Source organism: Doryrhamphus excisus, chromosome 21 (assembly GCF_030265055.1).
Source record: "Doryrhamphus excisus isolate RoL2022-K1 chromosome 21, RoL_Dexc_1.0, whole genome shotgun sequence".
NCBI classification, from domain to species: domain Eukaryota; kingdom Metazoa; phylum Chordata; class Actinopteri; order Syngnathiformes; family Syngnathidae; genus Doryrhamphus; species Doryrhamphus excisus.
Genome location: NC_080486.1, coordinates 1,572,067 through 1,594,999, shown reverse-complemented (window position 1 = coordinate 1,594,999; position 22,933 = coordinate 1,572,067). Strand labels below are relative to the sequence as shown.

The 22,933-nt window shown below is 43.1% G+C and overlaps 5 protein-coding genes across 9 annotated transcripts; 3 read left to right on the top strand and 2 right to left on the bottom strand.

Moving 5' to 3' along the window:
- Positions 1 to 311: 311 nt before the first annotated feature.
- Positions 312 to 3,843, top strand: LOC131108518 (transmembrane protein 241). The gene is made up of 15 exons (XM_058059515.1): positions 312 to 606; positions 1,396 to 1,442; positions 1,513 to 1,590; positions 1,667 to 1,748; positions 1,814 to 1,891; positions 1,961 to 1,986; positions 2,075 to 2,126; positions 2,393 to 2,441; positions 2,525 to 2,570; positions 2,641 to 2,676; positions 2,737 to 2,771; positions 2,973 to 3,042; positions 3,168 to 3,261; positions 3,344 to 3,408; positions 3,635 to 3,843. The coding sequence occupies exons 1-15, from the start codon at positions 535 to 537 to the stop codon at positions 3,693 to 3,695; spliced, it is 891 nt and encodes a 296-aa protein (XP_057915498.1). The 5' UTR covers positions 312 to 534; the 3' UTR covers positions 3,696 to 3,843.
- rbbp8 (retinoblastoma binding protein 8) lies at positions 1,271 to 9,252 on the bottom strand. Of its 5 annotated transcripts, XM_058059511.1 has the most exons (21): positions 9,132 to 9,252; positions 8,657 to 8,766; positions 8,529 to 8,571; positions 8,348 to 8,443; positions 8,130 to 8,221; positions 7,683 to 7,752; positions 7,380 to 7,537; positions 7,211 to 7,294; positions 6,956 to 7,026; positions 6,816 to 6,883; positions 6,548 to 6,743; positions 6,036 to 6,162; positions 5,874 to 5,959; positions 5,638 to 5,743; positions 5,437 to 5,574; positions 4,639 to 4,738; positions 4,413 to 4,500; positions 4,200 to 4,341; positions 4,027 to 4,135; positions 2,956 to 3,067; positions 1,271 to 1,877 (listed from the first exon to the last, which is right to left on the bottom strand). In XM_058059511.1, exons 1-20 carry the CDS (start codon positions 9,206 to 9,208, stop codon positions 3,058 to 3,060), a joined length of 1,971 nt encoding a protein of 656 aa, XP_057915494.1. In that variant the 5' UTR covers positions 9,209 to 9,252; the 3' UTR covers positions 1,271 to 1,877; positions 2,956 to 3,057. The 5 variants fall into 5 exon arrangements, with proteins under 5 accessions (XP_057915494.1, XP_057915497.1, XP_057915492.1 ...); XM_058059514.1 differs by lacking the exons at positions 1,271 to 1,877; positions 2,956 to 3,067; positions 9,132 to 9,252 and adding an exon at positions 9,052 to 9,122 and having other exon boundaries at positions 3,752 to 4,135; XM_058059509.1 differs by lacking the exons at positions 1,271 to 1,877; positions 2,956 to 3,067 and having other exon boundaries at positions 3,753 to 4,135.
- A 390-nt stretch (positions 9,253 to 9,642) lies between these two features.
- Positions 9,643 to 13,286, bottom strand: fam168b (family with sequence similarity 168 member B). Its single transcript, XM_058060257.1, has 7 exons — positions 13,127 to 13,286; positions 12,081 to 12,172; positions 11,918 to 12,001; positions 11,709 to 11,851; positions 11,447 to 11,645; positions 11,127 to 11,257; positions 9,643 to 11,030 (listed from the first exon to the last, which is right to left on the bottom strand). The coding sequence occupies exons 2-6, from the start codon at positions 12,148 to 12,150 to the stop codon at positions 11,139 to 11,141; spliced, it is 615 nt and encodes a 204-aa protein (XP_057916240.1). The 5' UTR covers positions 12,151 to 12,172; positions 13,127 to 13,286; the 3' UTR covers positions 9,643 to 11,030; positions 11,127 to 11,138.
- Positions 13,287 to 13,678: 392 nt separating this feature from the next.
- fbxo45 (F-box protein 45) lies at positions 13,679 to 16,677 on the top strand. Its single transcript, XM_058060256.1, has 3 exons — positions 13,679 to 14,316; positions 14,623 to 14,979; positions 15,607 to 16,677. The coding sequence occupies exons 1-3, from the start codon at positions 13,984 to 13,986 to the stop codon at positions 15,790 to 15,792; spliced, it is 876 nt and encodes a 291-aa protein (XP_057916239.1). The 5' UTR covers positions 13,679 to 13,983; the 3' UTR covers positions 15,793 to 16,677.
- A 239-nt stretch (positions 16,678 to 16,916) lies between these two features.
- nrros (negative regulator of reactive oxygen species) lies at positions 16,917 to 22,929 on the top strand. The gene is made up of 4 exons (XM_058060254.1): positions 16,917 to 16,965; positions 18,124 to 18,330; positions 19,232 to 19,349; positions 19,535 to 22,929. Exons 3-4 carry the CDS (start codon positions 19,245 to 19,247, stop codon positions 21,467 to 21,469), a joined length of 2,040 nt encoding a protein of 679 aa, XP_057916237.1. The 5' UTR covers positions 16,917 to 16,965; positions 18,124 to 18,330; positions 19,232 to 19,244; the 3' UTR covers positions 21,470 to 22,929.
- Positions 22,930 to 22,933: the final 4 nt, after the last annotated feature.

The window sequence follows — 22,933 nt, the reverse complement described above, 5'->3', positions numbered from 1 at the left end:
ATCCAAACAGGCTCGGTTCGGTTATTTCAACACGATTGCACACGACTCGGTGATTGTGAAATACGACAATAAGCGATATTTAAAGGGTTGGAGGAATTCGCCTGCAAGTTGTCTTCATGCAGAGACGATCTTTGTCAACTGACTTCTTGAAGTTAGGGCTGGGCAATTCTGCGGATTTCTGTATCGATTCGATATCAAAAACAACACAAAGGAATGTAACAATATAAAAACAAAATATTACTGCTACGTCTTCACTTTATATTTTAAAAAGCATTTTTTTCTTATTGCGTTTTAATCACATTCTATCTATATGTTTAGAGTCCAGGAGAAGTGCACATTTCTATCGTTCCATACGGATACTGTCCATGGTATCGATATTTGTATCGCTCTGCCCCAACGACTTGACGTGTCAGTTGAATGCGCCAGGAAATGGGAAGTTTCCGATGCCAAAATGTGTGTAGTTTACAAACAGGCTACATCCTAACATTGGAATAGTTACACTGCCGGAGTCATGCTGCGTTTCAGCACGTCGACATGCAGTGGAAACGGAATTTCACTGGCCTCGCCTTTAGCTTCTTTTTCGTTGTTTCGTATTTCACGAATAAGGTGAGTGCTCATGTCAAGTTTGTTTTAAATTAATCGCTAATATACTATCTGTTTTAAGCAACATTCAGTGCACACTATTTCACTTTTCACCCTCCAGGTTCTCAACCGACACTTTTTTTTACTTCCTAGTAATCCGCCGATGGAGAGAACTGGGCTTTCAAACGTGTTTATTTTGTAAGAAAACCCCAATCATACGTACAATTAATCGATTTAGCTTGATTTTATATAATTTGAGCAAATTGAAAACAAATGTTTTCTGTCACACCGGACTGACAGCAAAGCTCTTATTTTGGTAGGAAATGACGGCAGGAAATACACTCCTGGGACAATTAATTAGGTACACCGAGGCAATCTAATCCAGGGGTGTCCAACCTGCGGTACCAGAAGAAAGTTTTCCAAAATTAAAGCAGAAATTGTGGATTTCTTTTTAGGAGAAAGTCAAAATATTGACAAAATCTTGTATTCTGAGAAAAAAGTGCCAATATATATTTTTTAAAGGTCTGCATATTATGAGAAACTAAAAACAACATTGTTAGGTTTGGAAAATTAGCTTGGGGAAGAAAGTCAAAATTTGAGAAACCAGTTACATTACAAAAAGAAAATGTCTGAATATTTATTATTATTTAATATTATTTATTAATGTCAAATATTTGGTCATTAAGTGTTTTGCACTTCCCAGCCACCGTACAAAGCGGAGATGCAGTTAGTTTTTTGTTTTACTGAAATGAACTGAAATATTATAAATGGATTTCACCAATAATGTAATTCAGACTCATTTTTTTCTTTCAGTTTGTCCTGACTGTTATGAAATTCACCTACCCGACTTTATTCCAAGGGTGAGTGGTAGAAGTGAATGACATTTTTATTGCGTGCTAAAATGTAATATGACTTAACATGATGTCTCAGATGGCAGACATTTATCGGCGCGGTGCTGCTGCTCCTCTGTGGCAAACTGGGCTGGGTGGAAATGAAGCGTATCTCCAGGTATACAACAATCATGTCCGGGCCCCCGCCCCGCAATCCAGGAAAGCTCGTACCGTATTTGAATCCTACGTTCCAGATCAGCTGCACTCTCCTGGTTCCCCGGCTCCCTCCTGTTTGTAGGAAACATCTACGCAGGTTCCAGAGCTCTGTCTCGTCTAGTGAGTCCCATCACGGAGCTTCTGAATGTAGGGATGCATTTAGTGACTTCCTCTCCCTGCTGCAGGAGATTCCTTTCTTCTTCACGCTGCAGAACTCCTCTCATGTTGTGACTTACGCTATCTCCAAGGCTGTTCACAGAGAGGTAAGAGTTGTGTTTTCCTAGCGGCTGCAACTTCATCACTCATGGATAATGTCCTTTCTCCAATTGCAGAAAATGGAGTGGTTGAAATTCATCAGGTGTGTTTTTTTGTTATGTTTTGCTTTGTTTTCTGTCTGTTTTACAGCAGAGACTTTAGTTCATAAACATTACGTCTCCCTCTTTCAGCGTCTGTCTCATGCTGTTTTCAGCCATCAACCTGCCTGCCTATGATCCACAGGTAAATAGACTGCATACTTTTCCTTCCGAGTTACGTTCCACACCTACCAGGCCTTCCTTCATTTAAACATGACCTGCTTACTATGTGCGGATCGATACTGAAATAGATACTTGTGATACCAGCACCACAACTATGCTGCTTTCAAGCATTGCTCATTACTGACTTAGAATAAATAAGACGTTTTTTCTTTTATATTTTGATGAATGCCGGTTGGGGGTATCGTCGTCACCATGTGATCATTTATCAACAAAGTGTCCATTTTGTAGTTTGACCTGAGCGGGTACATGTGGGCCGTTGCTCATCTCGTCTGTGTTGGTAAGTCTTTCTATCAGCTCACGTTTGCAAAGGGTAATTCCCACACAGGGAGATGAGCATTGATATTGTTGCACCCCCCCCAGGCGCTTACAGGGTGTTTCAAGTCCACTACAAATCCAGTAACTTGAGGTGAGTGTGAGACCGTTTCATTTTCCATCCTTTCATTCAGGTAAAGTAAAACGTTCTTTTGTTGTTGTAGTGACATCGAGCAGCAATATGTCAACTACCTGTTCAGGTAAGATGGTGTCATATCCTAAGGATGATCATTAGAGACTGAAATATGCATCTTTTACAGCGTGCTGCTGCTGGCAATGGCTGCTCACCCCACAGGTGAGAATTAGCTAATAGAAAATGTATTAGTAACTCTTATTTTACTCAAGATTACACCTTTCACATTTCAGCTACTACTTCTATTCTGGTGTAGTCATCGCTACAGTTTCCCCTTGGGAAGCTGTAATAAAATGAATGGAATAATAGAAACGTGAGGCGTGTACCTGCGTTGTGAGAAACTGACCTGTGTTCCTCCACAAGGTGACCTCACTAGTGCCTTGGAGTTCTCCTCTCTTCAGTCCTACGCTTTGAGCTGTGGCTGCTGTGCCAGGTGAACCACTCAGCACTATTTACACCTACGATGCAACAAATGCAAGTTAGAGAAGGTTTTTTTTTTTTATACACCGATATAAGGCAATATTGAGGGAAATGATGACTTGCTTGGTGACTCCACAGTGCCTTGCTGGGCTTTTTGCTGCTCTTGGCATCAGTCAAACTAAAAAGTGGATTGTCCCTGCAGCACCTCGCACTGTGGATTTTCTTGTCAAAGGTAAAGCCTTCATTTGCACAAACATGAGAGAATTGGAGGTAAAACGGATCGTAAGTGTTGTAGTTGTCTTTTATTGTCCCAGGTTACTGCCATGTTCCTTTCACCGCTTATTTTCTACATGGACCTGAACACTCCCTCCATTATCTGGTGAGTAAATATCATGCTGTCTGTCATTTATGTCACCAAATAGTTGCATTTCCCCATCATTCATTCTTGGTATCTTTGTTAAACTCAGGGGTGTCCAAACATTGTATTGCATAGTGAAAAATCACAGGCCACAGCAAGGGCCACTTTGATATTTGACACCCCCGACTATAAGTCCCACTTTAAAATGGTGTAGATTTGAGTTATTGATGACGGCGTCTGGTTGCAGCGTGGCCGTCAGTCATGTGAGCGAGGCGATGCTGGTGTACTTTGAGAGAGAAACGCAGTAAAACCAAGCGAAAAGAAAAAAGGGGATGGACCAACAACTTGCACTTCCTGAACGACTGTTCTAAATATGTATGCTGTATTTTCATATTTTCTTCATAGCTTTCATAAGCTACAGACCAAATAAAATGTTTACATATTGTCTACTTTCTACTCTTAGATTGAATTCCAAACAATATAAATTATTAATTAGCAATCTTCATTGACTTAAGGTTGTTTTTTTTTATTCAGTATGTTTCACTCTTACATGCAAAGTAAATCGGAACGATCTAAAAGGGACAATGAGGTCACTGCAGCAAAAAGATTCTCATGGAGTTCCTTGGTGATCACACTAACTTGGCTTGTGTCTTGATGTCCTTCTGGCTCGTCTTCGGGGAGAAGAGAGCGGTGAAAGGCTGTTTTCTTCTTAAACGAGTTGAAGGGGTCTTCTCCTCCTTGATATAACCTGCAAACACACAAAGATGTTGGACATGTGTTGGCTGGCGGGAAGGACAGCAGATGACCGTTACCTCTTTCGATGCACGTCTGTGTGGACGGGAATCCCACTTCCCAGAAATGTTCCGGCGTGCTGGGAGGAATGAAGCGATGGCGGTGTCGAGAGCATTCCGACAGCTTCTTCTCTTTCTCCTCCTCCGGGAGATGGGCGTAGTACTGGGAGAAGAGCAGCTTGTTAGTACTCGAATGAACAGGATAAAAAGCTGCTTGCTGAGGAACGGGCTTACAACTTCACATTCTTTGCAGGTGGTGCCCTTCAGTTTTCTCCTCTCGTCTTTCTTGCGAACCACTGCCACGTGCGCAAACGTCGGATGTCTAACCCATACACAAAAAGGAACTTTGGTTTGTTTCATTGGAAAGGTTCATCTATCAGAGATACTCAGCAGTACAACAAAAATGTAACAAAAACATGTAAGGAAACAAGGTGGAACTTGAGAGAGTACGTTTCCTCACTTTTCTTTGTGCCATGGATGGTTTTCAGAAGGCTCTTGTTCTTCTGGAAGAGAAGACACTGTTTTAAATTTGTCATCACACATTAGGTACACCTGCAGAACTGGATAAGGGAGAAGCTACATTCAGTATTTGATATAGTCAGTTGTAATGGGCTCATTTCAGCTATAACTACAAATATAAACTATGGACGTCGGATAATCTGGCGCCCTCTGGTGGTGGCCAATACCCTGCCCGACCAATTGGTTCAACACTAGCCACGTTTTAAAATCGCCACTTTTAGTCGCAACAAGCTTCTTCTCTCAGTTAGCATGTCCGCGGTGGTGAAAGTTTCAAGACCAAGTATGTACAACCGAGGGTCTTGAGCTAAAAGGTACTTATTGTCATCACGTAGCTATCTTACTAGCCCAAACACTAAAACGGCATACTTCCGGCATTCATAATAAAACGCTGAGCGTTTGTCAGACGGCATCTAACAAAATAAAGGTATCCGAGAAAAACATTTTTCCAATGACTAGAGATGTTGCATATTGAAGTATTTGCCATATTTTGTGAAATGTATCCAGTGACATCACAGTCAAAGCGGCATCAATGGTTCATTCATTATACAGAATGTGACCTGACAGGTTCAGGGAAGATCGGCTGCCAGTATCAGTTTATGGGTAATGAAGTACTGGACTATATCATTAAAAAGTCAATATCGAGCATCTTCATTGAAACCTATACTTAATGGAGTCACACAAAACCCAATGCTAGTAGAACGTTGAGGTGAGTGGAACTGTATGCTTTAACAATGTGTACCATCTTCCTGTTGCTCCTCTTGCTTCATATCCTCACTGGGCTGACTGGCACCGTGAGAGTCGTTATAAGATACATACTCCTCGTGACCAGTGGTGTCAAACATTCCATCCAGACTGTCGTTTGCCTTCTCGCCGATTCCTTCCGAAGGGCCAAGAAAAATAAGTCAGGTTTTCAGACAGCGCACTTTGACAGGAAACTCACCAGAGACACCGTGTTCTTCATCCTGGTCACTTTCCTGTCGACCTTGGAGCAGACTGTGACTGATCCAAGTGCAGTCACTGTCAAGAAGTTCCCCGTGTTCTTCAAGCTTTGATACAAACAGCAGGCGTAAGACACTTTTCCTACCAAACCAGTGAAAAACTAAATGAACAGCAATCAATGACATAATTACGACTAATCCTAGTGTAGCCTAACAAGAGCAGGTCATGTGACTGTACCTTATCTGCTCCTCGCTCACTGTCGTACAAGGAAAAGTTGAGCGCAGGGTCAATGCTCCACATGTTCTCCACCCTTTGTGTACTCTCTGCAAACAACAGTGTGGTATGATCCAAACAGAACTACACGGTCCTGAGGAGAGAACAGCTGCCGAGTGATCTCACCATCACATGGATGAGCTTGTCTGGGTGCAGCGTTGTGACCTTGAAGGTGGCTTCCTCTCTGCTCCAACAGTTTTGAGTTCGGCTTCTTGAAAACTGGACTTCCACAGTCAACACTTGGAGTTTCAACCTTTTACATTGGATTGAAATTTGTTTTATTCAATACCAGTATATGACAGTGATGTAATTGTATTGTGTAAAACTTAGACAGGAACAACATCAAATTAAAAGCACTAAATGAATACAGAGCCACCATCCAACCAGTACCAGTCTGGACTTTGGTTTTCCAGAGAGTGTCAGCATTTGCAACCAAATATGAGGTGAAAGAAAAAGGGGAAAATACAGTATAGTATTGGGACAAAGTTAGATGGTGTGTTCAAGGACCACCCAAAAGGTGGGACAAGCTTTTCATCCCTTGTCCCAGAAGGCCAAGAGAATAGGGTGTGGATGAGGAGACTAGCTAAATAAATACAAAGCTTGCTGTCAGGTGGCTGTTTGAAGCTGGGCGTGCTTACTGTTCTGCAGGTTGGTTTCATCAGCGCCGCTTCGGGCATGTGTCCCTTTGGTTCGCCATCGTCCGTCTTCCATTTCCCTTTGCAGGTAGAGTCGTCTTTGGTCAGCCTGTCCCCGTGAAGTAGAAGAGATGGCGACTTCTCCGTGGTGGAGTCCGGGCTTGGGATGGGCGTGGATGACAAGGCTTTGCGATGAGGCCTGGTTTGGAAAGTCGTTAAAATGATAGACACAGTACAGCGCGGTGTGCATCTTAAGTCATCTTGTCCTTACTTGAGACGAACATCATACAACCGAGAAGATTTGGAGGCGTTTCGCTGACTTGCAGCTTCTGGAGTTTTCTGACAAAATGTAAAATCTCATCAGGGATGAGAGATGCAAGCCAATAATCCTGGTGCATGAAGGCATCTCACCATGCGACATGTGTTGACCAGTTCAAGGGCACATGTTTCTGCTATCACTTCCCCCCCGTTCTCTTCCACATCTGACATAAATAATATTCAGAGGTTAAAGTCAATATATGAAAATTTGAAAGAAAAAAACAGCTGTAATTACAGGAGTATAAAGTCAAAATATCATCATTAGCTGGGGTTCTACAATATAATATAATATAAACAAATCAATTCAAATCTCACCAGGATAGTGAAACGGCTGATGTAATATCTTACCGCCAATCAGGGATGTCTCCATTTCACACGTGTTGGGAACAAGCACCTCTGCTCTTGGCGGACGAACCAATTCATTATTTACATCTAAAAATACAAACAAACGATGCCACAAAGACTTCAGCCCATTTGTCCATCCCAGTCCATTATGGACGTACTGACCTCCACCCACCTTTGAAAAGCGACTTATTTAACATAAACGAAGGCTCTTCTGCATAGTGAACATGTTTGCTCTTGTCGGGGTTTTTACGTTTCTTCAGTTTTTTGGCCAGAGGAAACGAGCTGGGAAGAACCGGCGAGTCTGGGATGATGCCGTCTTCTTGCTCGCCGCTGACAATGACATGGAATATCACACCCCCATATAAAATACGTAGTGCTCCATCAGGGGAGATCACGGTTTTGTTGACCAGGCGTGCCAACACAATTCTTCTCAGTGTCGTGAAATGATGCAGGGAAACAGGAAAAACACACTCACCCACTTTTGAACTTCTGCAGTTCAGCGTATAGTTTGTCATTTTCATCCGCAAGGCATTTTCTTTCATGCTCTGTATCAATAAAATCAGACAATAAACTAAAATATTTTAGTGCCTATACATATTGATGGCAAGCAATAACAGTGTATATACAGTAGGGATGTCACAAGACACTCAGGTCACAAGATTTGAACATTACTTTTAAATAAATATCCAAACTATATGACAATATATTACAATCTACTTTGTTAGACTCCTCTGCACTGTGTGTATGCTAGCAGACACATGCACATGGCAATATACTGAGGCCGGCAAAATAAGCAAAGTTTGTTTTTATTTATTGTGAGTAATAAATGCATTATCATGCCAGGCCTTGTGTTTCATGATGTTTGGACCCCGGGAGATCTTGTGACACCCCTAATATACCGTAGTGTATACGTCACACTCACTTAGCTTGATGATAATCTGCTCATGTTGAGTTTGACTACTCTTTAAGTTTTCTTCCAAGATTGAACAGCGATCACATTCTCCTGCTCGGAGTCTGGTAACAGTGAAAATCTTTCAAGATCTTTACATTCACATTACACTTGTGTCACATGTATCTGAATGTTTTCGTATTTCTCATTGAAACAAAAACAAACATGATTCGACATCTCGGAAGTGTTACCTTTCCTCCAAGAGACTAATAGCATCCTGCAGAGCTTTGTTTTGTGCCTTCAGCTCTTTGTTACGAGTGTAAAATACTTCAAGCTTCTGTGCATCTCTGTGACAGACAAATACAGTCAGTTAGGGTGATGTACATCGGACATTCGACAGATTGACTTAAGCTGGACTACTTCAATACTCACAGGTAGCGCTCCTTTTTCAACTTGCAGACTTTCTCTTCAAGTTCTGCGAACAAAAACAAACATTTAGTGTAGACCAGAAAATGCATAAGAACCAAATTGTTGAATAGCACCTGTCATAGATGTCTTACCTTGCAGTCCAGTTTGATGACAATCCCAAAGTTGCTTCCATAAAGTGTGAAAAGAGTCGGCTGGTTTGGGTGTGCTGGTGAGGTTGCTCATCCTGTCAACCTCAGTCATCCTGCGTGTCAGGATGATCCATCAGTGGAACAATTTTATGTCAACAAATAATTCGATAGATTCTTTTTCACACGTGCAATTCATTCCTGCTAATAGTGTCACTTTAAGCCTGAAGAGCAGCAAGCTAGCTAAAATGTCACGATACCTGGCTAGCATCATCGAACACGACGAGAGAACAGAAAATAAACTATCTATAATAACGCCATGTCGAACACAATCATTTGTAGTCAGGCACTTACAAAACAAAGAGCTACAACATCCAAGTAAAACTTTGATAACGACTTACAACGAAGTACAAAGCTGCTGGTATTCGGCGTTCTTAGCATTTCTAACAAATGTCCCCAAATGATTATTCTTTTCACATACCTTCCAAATTCGCGCGCCACAATGCATGTTGGGTAAGTACGTTTTCCTTCTTTCTGTATTTCAAGAGCAGCTGACATTCATCAGCGGCATACTGCCACTTAGTGGACAGAGTGAAAATAACTTCATCAAGGACGTCATTTGGTGGGTGGGGGCACCTGGGTTAGTTTTTAAAAGTCTGTTTTGGTCTGCTGTAGTTTTTACATTCAGAAAACAATGTTACAATGTATTGTAATGACTCTTAGGGGTATTATATGTTATATTTGCGCATGTGTTGCCATAGAGAGATATGTTCCGGGGTTGGGAAGGAAAATGAGTGACGAACAGGAAGTGAGGCAAAACCCGGATGTTAGCGAGTTGTAGGCGTGGTTTACGGCCGTGACAGTAGACCTTGTTAGAAATAATTGTTCTTTGGGGGATACATTCCCATTATATAATTATAAGCACCACCAGATGAACTTATGAAAGTGCTTTGAGCGAAATAAAATGACATCAATGGCAAACATTTGAGTGTTATATTTGTTTTTATTTTTGCGCTTTCATTAAAATACAAAACAAGAACCAAAACCACAAAAAATAACATGTACAAAACAGATTATTGAGCTCAAGTGACTGAGGCGACATCATAAAAGCAAGTCTGAGACAGTGATTCTGACGGGTCAGCCTAGAACCCGATGCTACAACTGGAAGCAATGTCAACATAAAGGTCAGGTATCATTGCAAAACTGCTTTGAATAAGTGCCTTCCATCAGTAGTGCTAGTCACAAATGGAGTTTAACATGAATATTTCATCTTAACTTGAAGGTAGTTAGCGGTGGAGTAGTGCATCAGACCTACTTAAGGACAAATTCATTCATGAGACAATTCTATGCACATTATGGTAGCATTCTTAGGCTCTTTGAATTATTATTACGTGTTGGAATGGCCACAATCTTTTTCCTAGAATACGCAACCGGTAAAACACATTTCATACACTGCATGAAAAATCAGATTTAAGTCAAATAAACAAGCTTCACTTAGTAAAACACAAAGCCTTGAAAACAGAACGATTGGTTCTGCACTTTTTTTTTTTTGCATGAACATCTTTCACAGTAGGTGAGTCAGCATTGGAAATTTATTACTTTTGACTTCCTTTGGATGTGTTCTTTTAGAGATGGGCATTCCACTCAATGTCAGAACGGTCCATTAGATATGATATATATTTTTATTAATACTTTTAAATATGCGGTATATGGATAAGAATAATGTTGCAGGGAGGAGTTATTCCTCAGCAGAGGACATTGGGCTCTAGTTGATGCTAGCTGAAAGTGAGCCAACAGTGCCTCTACTGGTTGCACCCCAGTACTGCGCAGCTAACTGTTATACATCGAATCTACTATCCATTCCAAAAAATCGATCAATTTTGGAGTTCATTCGTGATAATGCCCATCCCTAGTTTCGTCCGTAGGATTTTGCATCTAGTCACAGCAGGTAGATTGAGCTAGCATTACCTTCATACATCTACATATACAACATGCATTCAACATCGGATGCATCTCCAAAACAGAACAGAAACCAGAGGGGTGGGGGGTAGGATGGGCTGGTGAGGAAATAAACTACTCCACACCTCCCGTTTTCACCACGAGCTAGTTGAAGCTAGAAAAAAAACTGCATAAACAATTGCATGGAGGCTTTTAGGCCGTTCCGTGTGTGACATACAGGCAGGGGTGTGGCGTGGAATGCAACCTAATTCCATTAAAACACGGGGATGACGACCCGTCCCTACCCTTGCCCCCCCTCCCAAATGGACCTACATGGTTTGAGATTCACATTATGCTGGAAAAGACAAACAGGTTGCAGACGCCGGCAGAGCAGGTCCGCCGCTGGAGTGTGAATGCATATCTATAGCGCCTCCTGCCTCGCCTGTAGAGACAGAGAGAGACACACACACACACACACACACACCAAATAATGACAAATGAAGACACTAGATGTATGTGCACTTTAGTGCATACTCACTCAGCCTTGTGTTCACCACTGCGGGGGCACGTAGCTGTAGCTGTGCGTGCCAGCGGGCCGATATGTGGGCATGGTAACGGGGTGGGGGGCGAGAGCGGCCGGCGCCGGTGACGGAGTTGACAGCAACGTTCCTGACACACAAAGAGAACATTTATATAATTCAGCACAGTATTGATTTTTGAAATTGGATATTATGACCACCAAGCTTCTTAAAACAGCACTTCTGAATTTTTATCACACCCCCTCCACCATTATCGTTTAAAAAGGCTAATATGATCAACCATTTCAGACATGTTTGATGCTAGCTGTATTCTACCCACCAGCTGACATGGCCATGGTGGTGCCGGCAACCATCCCCATGGTGACCCCGTTGTTACGGGGCGGAGGGATGGGCGGGGCATACATGGCAGCGGGCATCCCGTTGGGCTGAACCACTGTCGTGTGATGGATCACGTGAGGCGGCGCCGCATACAGCGGCTGTGTGAAATAAGTACCTTGCTGCTGTGACGGGATCAGCGCCTGCAAGCAAAAAAACTTTTACTTTTTCTTCACCAAAACGTCCTTTATTAAAGCGACACTGACCTGCGCATAAGGGTTATGTTGGGGGTAGGTGCTCCTGACAGGGTAGACGGCGGCCGGGTAAGGGTTGGTGGAGGACGAGTATGGCGGTACGGTCCCAGAGTTGGGAGAACAGGACATTTTGAAGGGAGTACCAGGGGCGTAACCTATACATCATAAGAGAGAGTCACCACATACATCCATTCCTGCACGACCCAAACACACCATCTTACCACTTGAGAAGGCTGGATTTGCTCCTGGATAGACACTTGGAGTGTACGCTGGGGCTGCTGCAGTGTAGCCAACAGGGAATCCAGCTGACAAAGCAAGTGTGGAAAAAATTATTCAATATTTTCACACGGCGGGTTATTTAGGACAATTCATGGATGAACATACCTGGATAGCCTATACCCTTCGGATTGGTGAAGGGGACCCCTGTTGGTGCAGGGCTGTATACCGGATTCATTATGGCTGCCTAATCGTGAGTGCTGCAATGATAGAATTGTTTTTTTAAACACTTGCTTTTCTTTTTTGCTCTCAGGAATCCACTGCCTTGTATCCTCTGTCTCATGGAAGCATAATGTTTCATATTGTTCACAAAGTCATACCATGATGCGTTAAAACTATCGGTATCTGCGATAATTCCCCGGATCCCCTTAGTATCGGATCGATACCAACATTCGTAGTATCACCTCTAGCACAGAGGATGAGCTCACGTCTTCATTACGTTCTAATCCAAAACATCACGTCAGCTCTGCCCTCTAGTGGCAGCCGGGGCGCGTTGCACACAGGCTGAAAGGAAGATGGGCGCCCAAAAATGATTACATCGTACGCAGTTGTGGAAATATAACTATATACAGTTTTCATATATGGAGGACACAACGTGGTACAATGTGACTCCGGATGAAATGTTTCATAATTTTCTCAAACCGGGCACACCATTTTGCATCACATTGCAGCCGATTACAGACTGAATTCTGATTAAAATGATCAAGAAGTTAATTCGAGGTTATTTACTGAAAATATGACAAGAGATTGAAGGTTGGTGTGCGATATTAGATGTTGGAGGTGCCCCCCAGTGGAGCTGAGGATGCCATCATGGAGTGGAGGAATGTTGGAAAAGGTGTGCGAAGGTGAACGTCGCGATGCTTTGTTATCATTAGCTAGCTTACTTAACCCGTCAGCCTAATTAGCTGCTCAACATACAGCATGTAGAAATGTTACCGTACTGCCGATAACATAGCATGTTACAGGTCACCATGCTAAAGCACCTGCCTAAAAAAAACAAAACCCCAACAACCTCTGGACAGATGGAGCCAGCCCGCCGCCAGGCCGCAGCCGAGGAGACAGCCGGACAGCTGTGTCCTGCACCAACGCCTGTCCCAACATGGCAGACATCGCAACGCAATCCTGAAACGCTTCAATTAAGGACGATGACTTACTGGTTGGTGTTATTGCCTTGTTAGAGTCCGCTTCTCTGCAAATAAAAATAAGCTAGCTGGTGTTTTTGCTCCCAGATGCTGAACTCTTTTGAGTGCCCCGCGTCACTTCCGCATCACGTCACGTGATCACGAACAATCACTAGACAGGAAAAAAAAGATGGTAGAAAATGAGTGCGGCGATGAAACTAAATATAAACAGGGATGCTAGATGTAGTGGGTAGATAAATTCTTCTCAACTACTGTATCATCACTACGACATGTTTTGCTATATTGTTACATTGGCTTACATTCTATTTATATGAAGTATTATTAAATTGTTTACAAATAACGTTTTTTGCCTAGAATTTTATCGACAAATTAAAACGTAAACTCACAACAGCCTTCAACAACCTAAAATAACCTAAAAATGATTAGCATCAGTATCTGCCCTCCATTGACTTGGTATCGTATCGCTACCAACATCTGCAGTATCGTCCACCCCAACTGACTGCAATGAATGCCACCGGGTATGCTGTGACGTCATCTCTAAGGTCCTGGCAGACCATAAAGAACATATTCGATTTCGGCAGTGACATACTCTTGTTTAACCGCTTAACCAACATAAATCGAGCACACACTTATTGTACTATAAACGAGAAAAATGTCTAATTCGACTAGACACTCGAGTTGTGTACTATTATTCATTTAATTGTTTTGCTCTCCAGGACCTTCACGCCCCCAGCCGTCGAAGTGGGAAGCTGGTGGGAAGGGGGAATCCATACTGTTGTGGTTCCACAGTGCCACCAACAAAATGTCCACATTTCACTTATAATTCGGTCTCATTCGAATGTGTTAGGTAACCTTTTCCACACGCTATTATGTCGGGGGCGGCCGGTGGAGGCTCCTCTTTTTCGGGCGCAGCAGCAGCAGCAGCGGGAGCTAGCTGCAGCTCCGCCGGCGGCCCTCTCTACGCTGCGGCGTCCGGGGCGGGAGCAGGGGTGGCGGGGAGGCTACCCGCTCGGGTGCTGGAGCACATCTTTTCCTATTTGGAGCTCGCCGATTTGACGCGGTGCGCGTTGGTGTGCTGGCACTGGAGCAACATTCTGGCGGATGAAAACAGCGAGGTGTGGCGCAGCCTGTGCGCCCGATCGCTGAGCGACGAGGCTCTGCGGTCTGACATCCTGTGCAACCTCCCTACATACAAGGGCAAGGTGGGTTGAACGTTCCAACACCCCGGCTATGTGTATACTGTGCACCTGCACATGACCTAAGGCATTGCGTGGGCATAACTGCACCAAAACAATGTAGGATTGTGTGTTTGTGTTAAAAATGTACATTCTTAAACGGGAGTCTGGTGGAATGGTGTAGGAACTATGATGAGGTTGTTGACTAACTGGAATTTGGGGTACAGAAACACCCACAGGAGTGTGTTCGGCCTACCAACATGAATATAATATAATACATAAATTATTACAACTGTAATCTGTATTTTACTTACTGTAATTACTTCCCTGCAGCTCAAATCTTACCAACATGCACTGAGCTCCCATGACTGCTCCCGCAATGTGTACGTGAAGAAGAACGGGTTCACCCTGCACCGCAACCCCATTGCCCAAAGCACAGACGGCGCCCGGGGCAAGATCGGCTTTTCAGAGGGGCGCCACGCCTGGGAGATTTGGTGGGAAGGCCCCCTGGGGACAGTGGCGGTGATCGGCATCGCCACCAAGCGGGCGTCCATGCAGTGTCAAGGCTACGTGGCCCTGCTGGGCAGCGATGACCAGAGCTGGGGTTGGAACCTGGTGGACAACAACTTGCTGCACAACGGCGAGGTGAACGGGAACTTCCCGCAGTGCAACAATGCACCCAAATATCAGGTAGGCGCCGTGACTGGTCCGTAGGTCACCGTTTCCTGTGCATTGTCACCAAAAAGAGGGAAAACAATTAATCAACGATTAATCAATCTTCCAATAAATAACTACAATCTTGGTATTCAGTTAATCGTATTTTAAGTATCCTCTGATTTCAGCCTCTCAAATGTGTGAACATTTGGACCGTCTTGGCCCAACTGACTTGATTAATCAAAACAGCAAGCTTGGGATTAATCGACTAAGAAAATCATTAATTGCAGCACCCAGCCATTACATTAAAAGTACCTGACTCATCTTTTATTACATGCACCAGGAAAAACACGATGACGACCACAGAACCGCAAATGGTCATGTGGTGAAGAAAGCGGGAACACGGGTGTCTGTCCTGGCTACTAAACACAACATGGCTGCTGTGACAATGTATGTGATCGGTTTCTGTGAAGAGGCAACAAGTAATCAAATGACGGACACGACCATTAACAAGGGTTAACGTCTTCTTACGCTTGTATGGTAGCTAAAAATGTTGCTTACATTGATGGTGACAATTTGACCCTGGCACGGACTATAGCTACTCACTTTGGGAGCAAGTGACAATGTAATATGTTCTGCATTCTAACACTCTGCTTTCCATAGATCGGAGAGCGGATACGAGTGATTCTCGACATGGACGACAAGACGTTAGCGTTTGAGAGGGGTTTCGAGTTCCTTGGCGTCGCCTTTAGGGGATTGCCCAAAGCCTGCCTGTTCCCCGCCGTCTCGGCGGTGTACGGCAACACGGAGGTCACCATGGTGTACTTGGGGAAACCACTGGACGGTTGAAGATTGTGGACCGCGAGCAGCGCTTGCAGTTTTTGTACCGTGAAGTCGGACTGCGTTTTAACTTCTGTGTCAAAAGACACAGCGACACTTTTGCAGTTGACACCATTTTTAAATGACGGGGCTCCAAACATCTAAAAGTCCGAATTCTGCTTGAAAGCCAAACTAAATTGTCTAAACTGTGGCAACCGTGTATGAATTCACCAAACACCCAGGACTATGATTTATGATGTATGATGCTGTCACCCGACTCATGAACTAAGCAGAGAAGTGCTGTTAAAATCTGCCATCAATGCATCCAATAATATAATGGTGGAAAGGTATATGTGTAACGTGTGTCCCTTTTAATGTGCTACTGTACTATTTCACTATACTATTTATTTGTGGGTTTTATCCATGGTACTACAGCTGCTGTACGGTTTATAGCTGGGAAATAAAGATATTACATGGTGTCACTCATGATGTCACGTGATGCTAAAGCATCGATTTGCACACTGTCCACAAGAGGTCAGTGCAGTAATGCTCTGCAGATACCATACACGTCTGCTCTTCCATACTCATACTGCCATTACAAAGATAATGATGCTCAGTTTTGATGCTGTCCATGTAGTATTCCTGTGTTTATTACTATGCTTGTAGTACACTTTACGCTTTGTATTTTGTGGCTTCACTCCTGTCACTGTTTTTTTTGCTAGCTATCCCAGTGGCTGAATAACACAGCGACGGGATGGCTTTTGATTGTCTGCCTTTTATTTGCAAAAGACAACACAACATGAACAATTGTCAACGCTTCCTAGTGTTGACAACAACTCTGAACAGCAGCCCACGACACACCTGTCGCTCATACAATTATTAGTCAAAAAAGGATAAATAAAATAATAAATCACACTCCCTGCAGTGCAAGTTTGAATTTTCATAGTAAACAATGAAAACTAGGAGTCTAAAGGTGACCATAGGGGTGTTATTTCATATCTAGATGGCTCTAAACCAGATTTAGAAAGTAATAAACAGGTTTCTGTGCTCTAACCTAAATCATTTATTGCGGTCACGCCTGCGATAAAAAACGGACGATTGGACAAGACATTCTGAAGACCTATGAACCCATGGCGTCACTTCCTGCCCGCCCCCAGCTCCCCTAGCACCGGGACAAAGTCATTCACAGCAACACACAGCAACGTGAGTCTTATTTACGTCTTATTATGTTATATTAGTTGTCATATATATATAGTTGCTATATTGGGTAATAGGAGTGTAAAGCTGACTATAGGAATGTTGTTTCATGTCGAAATACTTACTATACTCATAAACGGGTTTTCTATGCTGTAACAAAACTATTTCACAAACATTCTCTTAGAGGATTACTGTGCGGTATTTAAAAAGCAATCAAGAAAATGCCCCACATCCTCCCTACTATAGCGACTACGAGGCCGCCTCCACAGCTCTCAAAAATAGGCCTCACATTTACATATTTGGCTGTTCCTCATCACAGCCTTAATCCCCGAAGCTCAGCAAAGAATGGTGCTGGAGAGTCATATTCCATGCACAAGGTTTGATTGCGCACTGTAATTGCTATTTCACCGGCTCCCATACACAATGAAATTGGTATTGTACAGATAACCAATGTTTAGATCTACTTTTTTTTAATTTAACTGCAGTTTGTGCACACTTGGAGGTAAGAAGGAGTAAAACAAATTAGGATTTGACCATGTGTACCTGTTGATTTGGAGTACAAAATATCCAAATGCATATACAGTATATATGCAAAACAATATTATTCCTTGCTGTTTAACCCACAAGATATGCTGGGTAATCATTTATGTGACTCCCACCACCCATAGAGGACAACATTAATACAAATCTATGTTGCAAAAAATGGCTTCCATGGTATCTTACCGACCTCCCCACTTTATTTCTTGCCCCAAAGGGGTGTATACTTAGGACAAACAGCTTTAAACTATGACTCTAAGAACATCAACAAGATGAATATTAATCAGCTTTCTAATTCCCTACGTCGCCCCATAATCTGCATTGAAAGGATTCGCTATAACTGATCTATCACTCAGATGATTGCAGCAGAGGGCCACAAAGTGGGCAGGAAGGGTGTGTATGTTGACTGGTTTCCTCTCCGGTACGTCTGCTGATCACAGCAGGCCAAGAGTGTGAAGGGAGTGTTCCGTCAGGGTTTTTGCGGTGGCAGTTGTGCTCTCAACCCACTAACATCGATTTAACGCCTGTGCCACAGTGAGGGAGGGGAAGAAGAAGAAGAAAAAAGTTGAGCAACTTGCCTTCCTGTGGCCCCCACCCTTGAGCTTGAGAACCTCTCTCTGATTGCAGCTCCGGTCCATGTGACTCAGTTTCCGTTGGCTGCCTGCTTCTGTGAATAGTAAGAGAGAGGTGTCAATGCTTGGGTCGGAGGATGGCACATGAACTTCACACATGAGAACACACACGACGACGGCGGCGGCGGAGAGCAAGCCAGGCGGTGACATGGTCGTGGGAGCAGGCGTCAGTGGCTTGGGGAATCCACACCTAACCGCCGCTGTAAGTTGATGCACTCTGCACCAATGCATGCGGACTTGTCTTCCTATATTCATGACACAAAAAAGTTGTAGTTTACAATATTTTACAACATTTTGTAAGATGTGTATTTCAAGAAATACATTCTGGAAATATATCACTGTGTGCAGTCGTCACTTTCATTTTAAACTGATCTACTGACTTAAATACAGTATACTATCAGATGCCTTAAAAGACTAGCTTACACATAAATCCAAATATGAAATGTATTTATGAATAACACTTTATTAGGAACTTATATTCTAATGTATTGAGATGTATCTGTATATCACTTATGTTTAGTTGGTCATCTGTAAGTGAAAGACAAAATATAAACGACAAGAAAATGCTAATACATGCATCTTTACATGTTGACGCAACTTTAAAAACTTTACATAAATGTAAATTAAAATGTGTAAATCACTCTTATGTTTATCATCTGAAATTGAAAGACATAATCTACAAGAAAATGCTAATATATATTTCTATACATGGTTATATATTTTCTAATTAGACACACCTTAAAAGGACTGTGTAATATATGAACAAAAGTATTATAATATATCAATTACAATATTGTGTATATATATATATATATATATATATATATTATTTACATTAACTTAAAGGACATTACAGAGCATTCACGTTAATATTAATCAGTACATTTAACTGGAGTGCGTTTGTGCTGATACTACCGCATACCATGTTGGCTCATCAAAAAACATAAAAACAAAACGACAAAAATGCCTTCACAAAGTATGAAAAACATTTTTTCGACTTCAAACTGCATCAACTACTATAAACCAATTTGACATCAGATGATAAATACAGGCCGCAACTCCAGAACAACCAACTAATGTCCTCGTCTCTTTTCCCTCAACAGCGGGGATGTTAAAATGTCAGTTCACAGCGCTTCACTGAGCGGCGTGCTGTTGCTACTATCCCTGTGGACCGTCCCAACACCAACCTCAGGTCATCCACAGCAGCGCCCGTGCCGGCTGGTAAGATGGCAACTACTCTGTGGGCTATAAACTGTCCACCGGGGTGTCCAAAATTATATTACTGAAAGATATTAGATATATACATACCAGTAAATATTTACACATTTATACAAAATTTTGTGGATTTGTGTTCTGCCCAAAACTGACACAAGCCAGCCTAAATGTATCTTATGCGCTCTCCGCAGACACAAAGATCAGCTCTCTGCAACAATAGCAACCTCACGTCTATCCCTGCGGGACTACCAGGCAGCACTGAGGAGCTCCAGCTCAATGCTAACCTCATTAAGACACTACAGGACGGCTGCCTCCGATACCCCTCACTCACCACCCTCACTTTAGCCTGCAATCATCTGGAGAAAGTCGAGTCCAACGTCTTTCATCACTCCAAATTGTTAATGAATCTGAATTTTGCCAATAATAATCTCTATGTTAGCTACCAAGAAACCGGCAATGCTCTAAAGACGCTACCCAAACTCAGATTTTTAGATCTTTCAGAGAATATGCTGGATGAAGTAACGGCTGCCATCGTCCTTCAAAATCTAACAACCCTAGAGTACCTAAATCTCTCCGGAAACCTCTTGCGACGCATAGACGAAAGCTCATTCGGGGATCTGCACCTGCTCAAAGAGCTGGACCTGCAGAGGAACCTCCTGTTTGAGATCGACAACGCCTTTGAAAGCACTCCTAAACTACAGCGCCTCAACTTGGCGCTCAATTATCTGCCTTGCTTGACTGACTTCCACATGACTCAGCTGGTGGTCCTCAACGCCAGCCACAACTTCCTGGAGTGGTTCATCTCCCGGGAGGACGTCAACGACACCTTCCAAATAGAGACGCTTGATCTGTCGGACAACAAACTGTTGTTCTTCCCGTTCTTACCCAGCACCAGCCGCTTACGGAATCTTTACCTGTCCTACAACAGTGTGAGTTTCTACGAGCGCCTGGAGGACAACGTCACCTTTCCCGCAACAGTCGACTTCTACAACCTGAGGAGAAACACTACAAATGTAACGGCCAAGCTGTGGGACGACAACCTTCACGGTGACGTCTCCTCGCTTGAGACGTTGGACCTGCGAGGAAATCAGCTCCGGTATTTCCCGTCGGGATTCATCCGGAAAATGCCGTCGCTGTCTCGGCTCCGGCTGTGCACCAACTGTCTAGAAAGCTTGAATCTGACTCTGGAGCAGTTCTCTGGCAGCTTGTACGAGTTGGATGTTAGCAACAACAGGCTGAAGGAGATTGTAGCAGATGACGCTACACTGGGAACGCTTGGCAAGCTGGCATACCTCAACCTCAGCCTCAATGATCTTGGCTGTTTATCTTCCGGACTATTATTAGCATTGCCAAGCCTTCGATCTGTGGACCTGAGTTACAACGACTTAGGCGTCTGTCTTCCCGAGGAAGCCGAGGCCAGCACAGACTCCGGAATGGACTGGAAAACCACCAGGTCCCTAAGGCAGCTTTATCTCAAGGGATGCAACCTTGGAATGATTCCACCGACTGCATTCTCTGACCTGCCTCTCACACATTTAGACCTATCTGACAATCCGAGGCTAAGTGGCCAACGATCAATACAAAGTCTGAGCAGCACATTACAGCACTTAGGTTTGGGAAACACACACATCGGGGACTTCGACTTCTCCGATTTTCATCATCTGGAGTCTCTGAATATTTCACGCAATTCTCTCACGCGTCTTCCAGCATCGGTCTTAAATCTGGAGCTAAAACTGCTTGATTTGAGGGACAACGAACTGACCACTATTCCCTCAACTCAGGCCAACACATTAGCTATAAAACTTCACACGGTTTTCCTCACAGGAAATCCATTCAACTGCTGCCAGACAGAATGGTTTCGGACATTCGAAACAGCAAAGACGATCCGTGTGGTCGGACAGTCGGACATGGAGTGTACAGATCTCTTCCAAACACGCAGCATCCTCCATTCCAGGTTGTTTGTCTGTCAAGAGGAAAAAGGGGAATCGATATTTTGGTACATTGTCCTTTTTGCTTCCATTTGTGTTTCTTTGGTGGGCATTTTAGTGATTGTCTACCTTACACTGAAGCCCAAAGTGATACACACGTCCATCAAAAAGAAATGTTTCAAGCCTACATCCTATTGATGTGCTAAAGCAGGTGTGTCCAAAGCTAAATTATTGCTAAATTAATTAATCAAGATGGCGCCATATTGTATGCTAACCAAGGTAAACTGGAAAACAGGCTAACCAAGGTTCTACTGTAGTAATAAAAGAACATGGATTTCTGTTTGGACGCCTCTACAAGATATACATACATAAAACTGTTCTATTTTGGACACTGAAAAATCAAACTGTGAATGTCAAGAATAAACTTTTTCTTAAACGGTCTTTGTTGTGAATGCGCAGTCAAACAAACTTATTGATCATCCAGAAAATCATAAAAAATGTTCAAATCTGACTAATTTCCCAAGATGACATTTGAGATATGTGGAAATGGTTTGCACTGTTGTAGCACCAAGCAACCTAGTAGTGTAAAGTCATATACATAGTCCTCATTTGCAACTCTCCATTCACACTAATGTCATGTACTATCACAGCGGAATGCGTGCGGTTCAAACCAAGACCATCTTGGTGCGGCCATGTAAAAATTGTGGCTGTGTTCACGTGTGCGGTTGTGTGCGCCTTCTTGAGTGAACACATGCAGAAGTAAAAGAGATGCTAGGTCTTGCGAAAAGCAGCAGAGGAAACGAGAAATTTCCTGTTTTGTTCAAATGTGCAGCAACTGCCCAGTTCCGTATCTCAAAAGGGGAGCGCTTCCTTCCTACTGGATGGAGGACAAATGGAGCGCGGATGCGTCACTCCGACGGGTCGTTGCACTTTTGTGGAGGCTTATTGTCGTGCTTGCGTGTGTATTATTAATGAGTGAAGTCACTGACAAGCGGGAAGGCTGATAAGATTTGTTGCTGCAGCAGTGAAAGAAACCTAACCAGACGGTAACCAACATACCGCTGTGGTGGTGCTTACGGTCATGGCGGTTGGAAACAGAAACCGGAGAGAAGACTCATTATATAGCAAAAAAAAAAAATTCACATTTACATCTGTTTGATTGCGCAGTCTTAAGATCCTGTAGGCCTATTCAGTATTTATCTTGATCTTGATTGGTCAATAACAAACGCATGCTTATTTTCTTGACACGCTACTGAATTAGTCATCTGATGTTTCAATAAACCAAAAACACTTGTCACGTTGATCTCCCATATCGTGATTTTGTTTGGAAATAGGAACTTCCTGATGTCACGTTGCCGACTCTAGGTAGGATTGTGTAAACCATGACATGTATCTAGACCATCTTTTATCCCTTTCGGTTTGGAGATGAATATAAAGTGCCTTCAACACCGCAGAGTTCACTAAGAGACAATTTTAAGAATTGACCTCAGCAGGTCAAATGCAAGTTCGGTGAAAGGTTGTTATGTCAGGTGCTGGAAAGTTAAGACGCAAGCTGACATGTCAACCGAGCTTCATTGGAAGCCAACGTGCAGTTTGCAAAGCTCCACTTCCTCTTCACTCTTCCTTCTAAACATGACCGGTGACAACCGGAGAGGCGTTGTG

Coding starts and splice junctions, on each gene's coding strand:
- LOC131108518 (XM_058059515.1), top strand. CDS start 535: ATGCAGTGGAAACGGAATTTCACTGGCCTCGCCTTTAGCTTCTTTTTC. Junction 1,892..1,960: donor CCAAGGCTGTTCACAGAGAG/GTAAGAGTTGTG, acceptor CTCCAATTGCAG/AAAATGGAGTGGTTGAAATT. Junction 2,772..2,972: donor AATGGCTGCTCACCCCACAG/GTGAGAATTAGC, acceptor TTCCTCCACAAG/GTGACCTCACTAGTGCCTTG.
- rbbp8 (XM_058059511.1), bottom strand. CDS start 9,208: ATGTCAGCTGCTCTTGAAATACAGAAAGAAGGAAAACGTACTTACCCA. Junction 8,767..9,131: donor GTGGCGCGCGAATTTGGAAG/GTATGTGAAAAG, acceptor CCTGACACGCAG/GATGACTGAGGTTGACAGGA. Junction 8,572..8,656: donor TCATCAAACTGGACTGCAAG/GTAAGACATCTA, acceptor TTTTGTTCGCAG/AACTTGAAGAGAAAGTCTGC.
- fam168b (XM_058060257.1), bottom strand. CDS start 12,150: ATGAATCCGGTATACAGCCCTGCACCAACAGGGGTCCCCTTCACCAAT. Junction 12,002..12,080: donor GAAGGGTATAGGCTATCCAG/GTATGTTCATCC, acceptor TTGCTTTGTCAG/CTGGATTCCCTGTTGGCTAC. Junction 11,646..11,708: donor AACATAACCCTTATGCGCAG/GTCAGTGTCGCT, acceptor TTTTGCTTGCAG/GCGCTGATCCCGTCACAGCA.
- fbxo45 (XM_058060256.1), top strand. CDS start 13,984: ATGTCGGGGGCGGCCGGTGGAGGCTCCTCTTTTTCGGGCGCAGCAGCA. Junction 14,317..14,622: donor TCCCTACATACAAGGGCAAG/GTGGGTTGAACG, acceptor ACTTCCCTGCAG/CTCAAATCTTACCAACATGC. Junction 14,980..15,606: donor ACAATGCACCCAAATATCAG/GTAGGCGCCGTG, acceptor TGCTTTCCATAG/ATCGGAGAGCGGATACGAGT.
- nrros (XM_058060254.1), top strand. CDS start 19,245: ATGTCAGTTCACAGCGCTTCACTGAGCGGCGTGCTGTTGCTACTATCC. Junction 19,350..19,534: donor AGCAGCGCCCGTGCCGGCTG/GTAAGATGGCAA, acceptor CGCTCTCCGCAG/ACACAAAGATCAGCTCTCTG.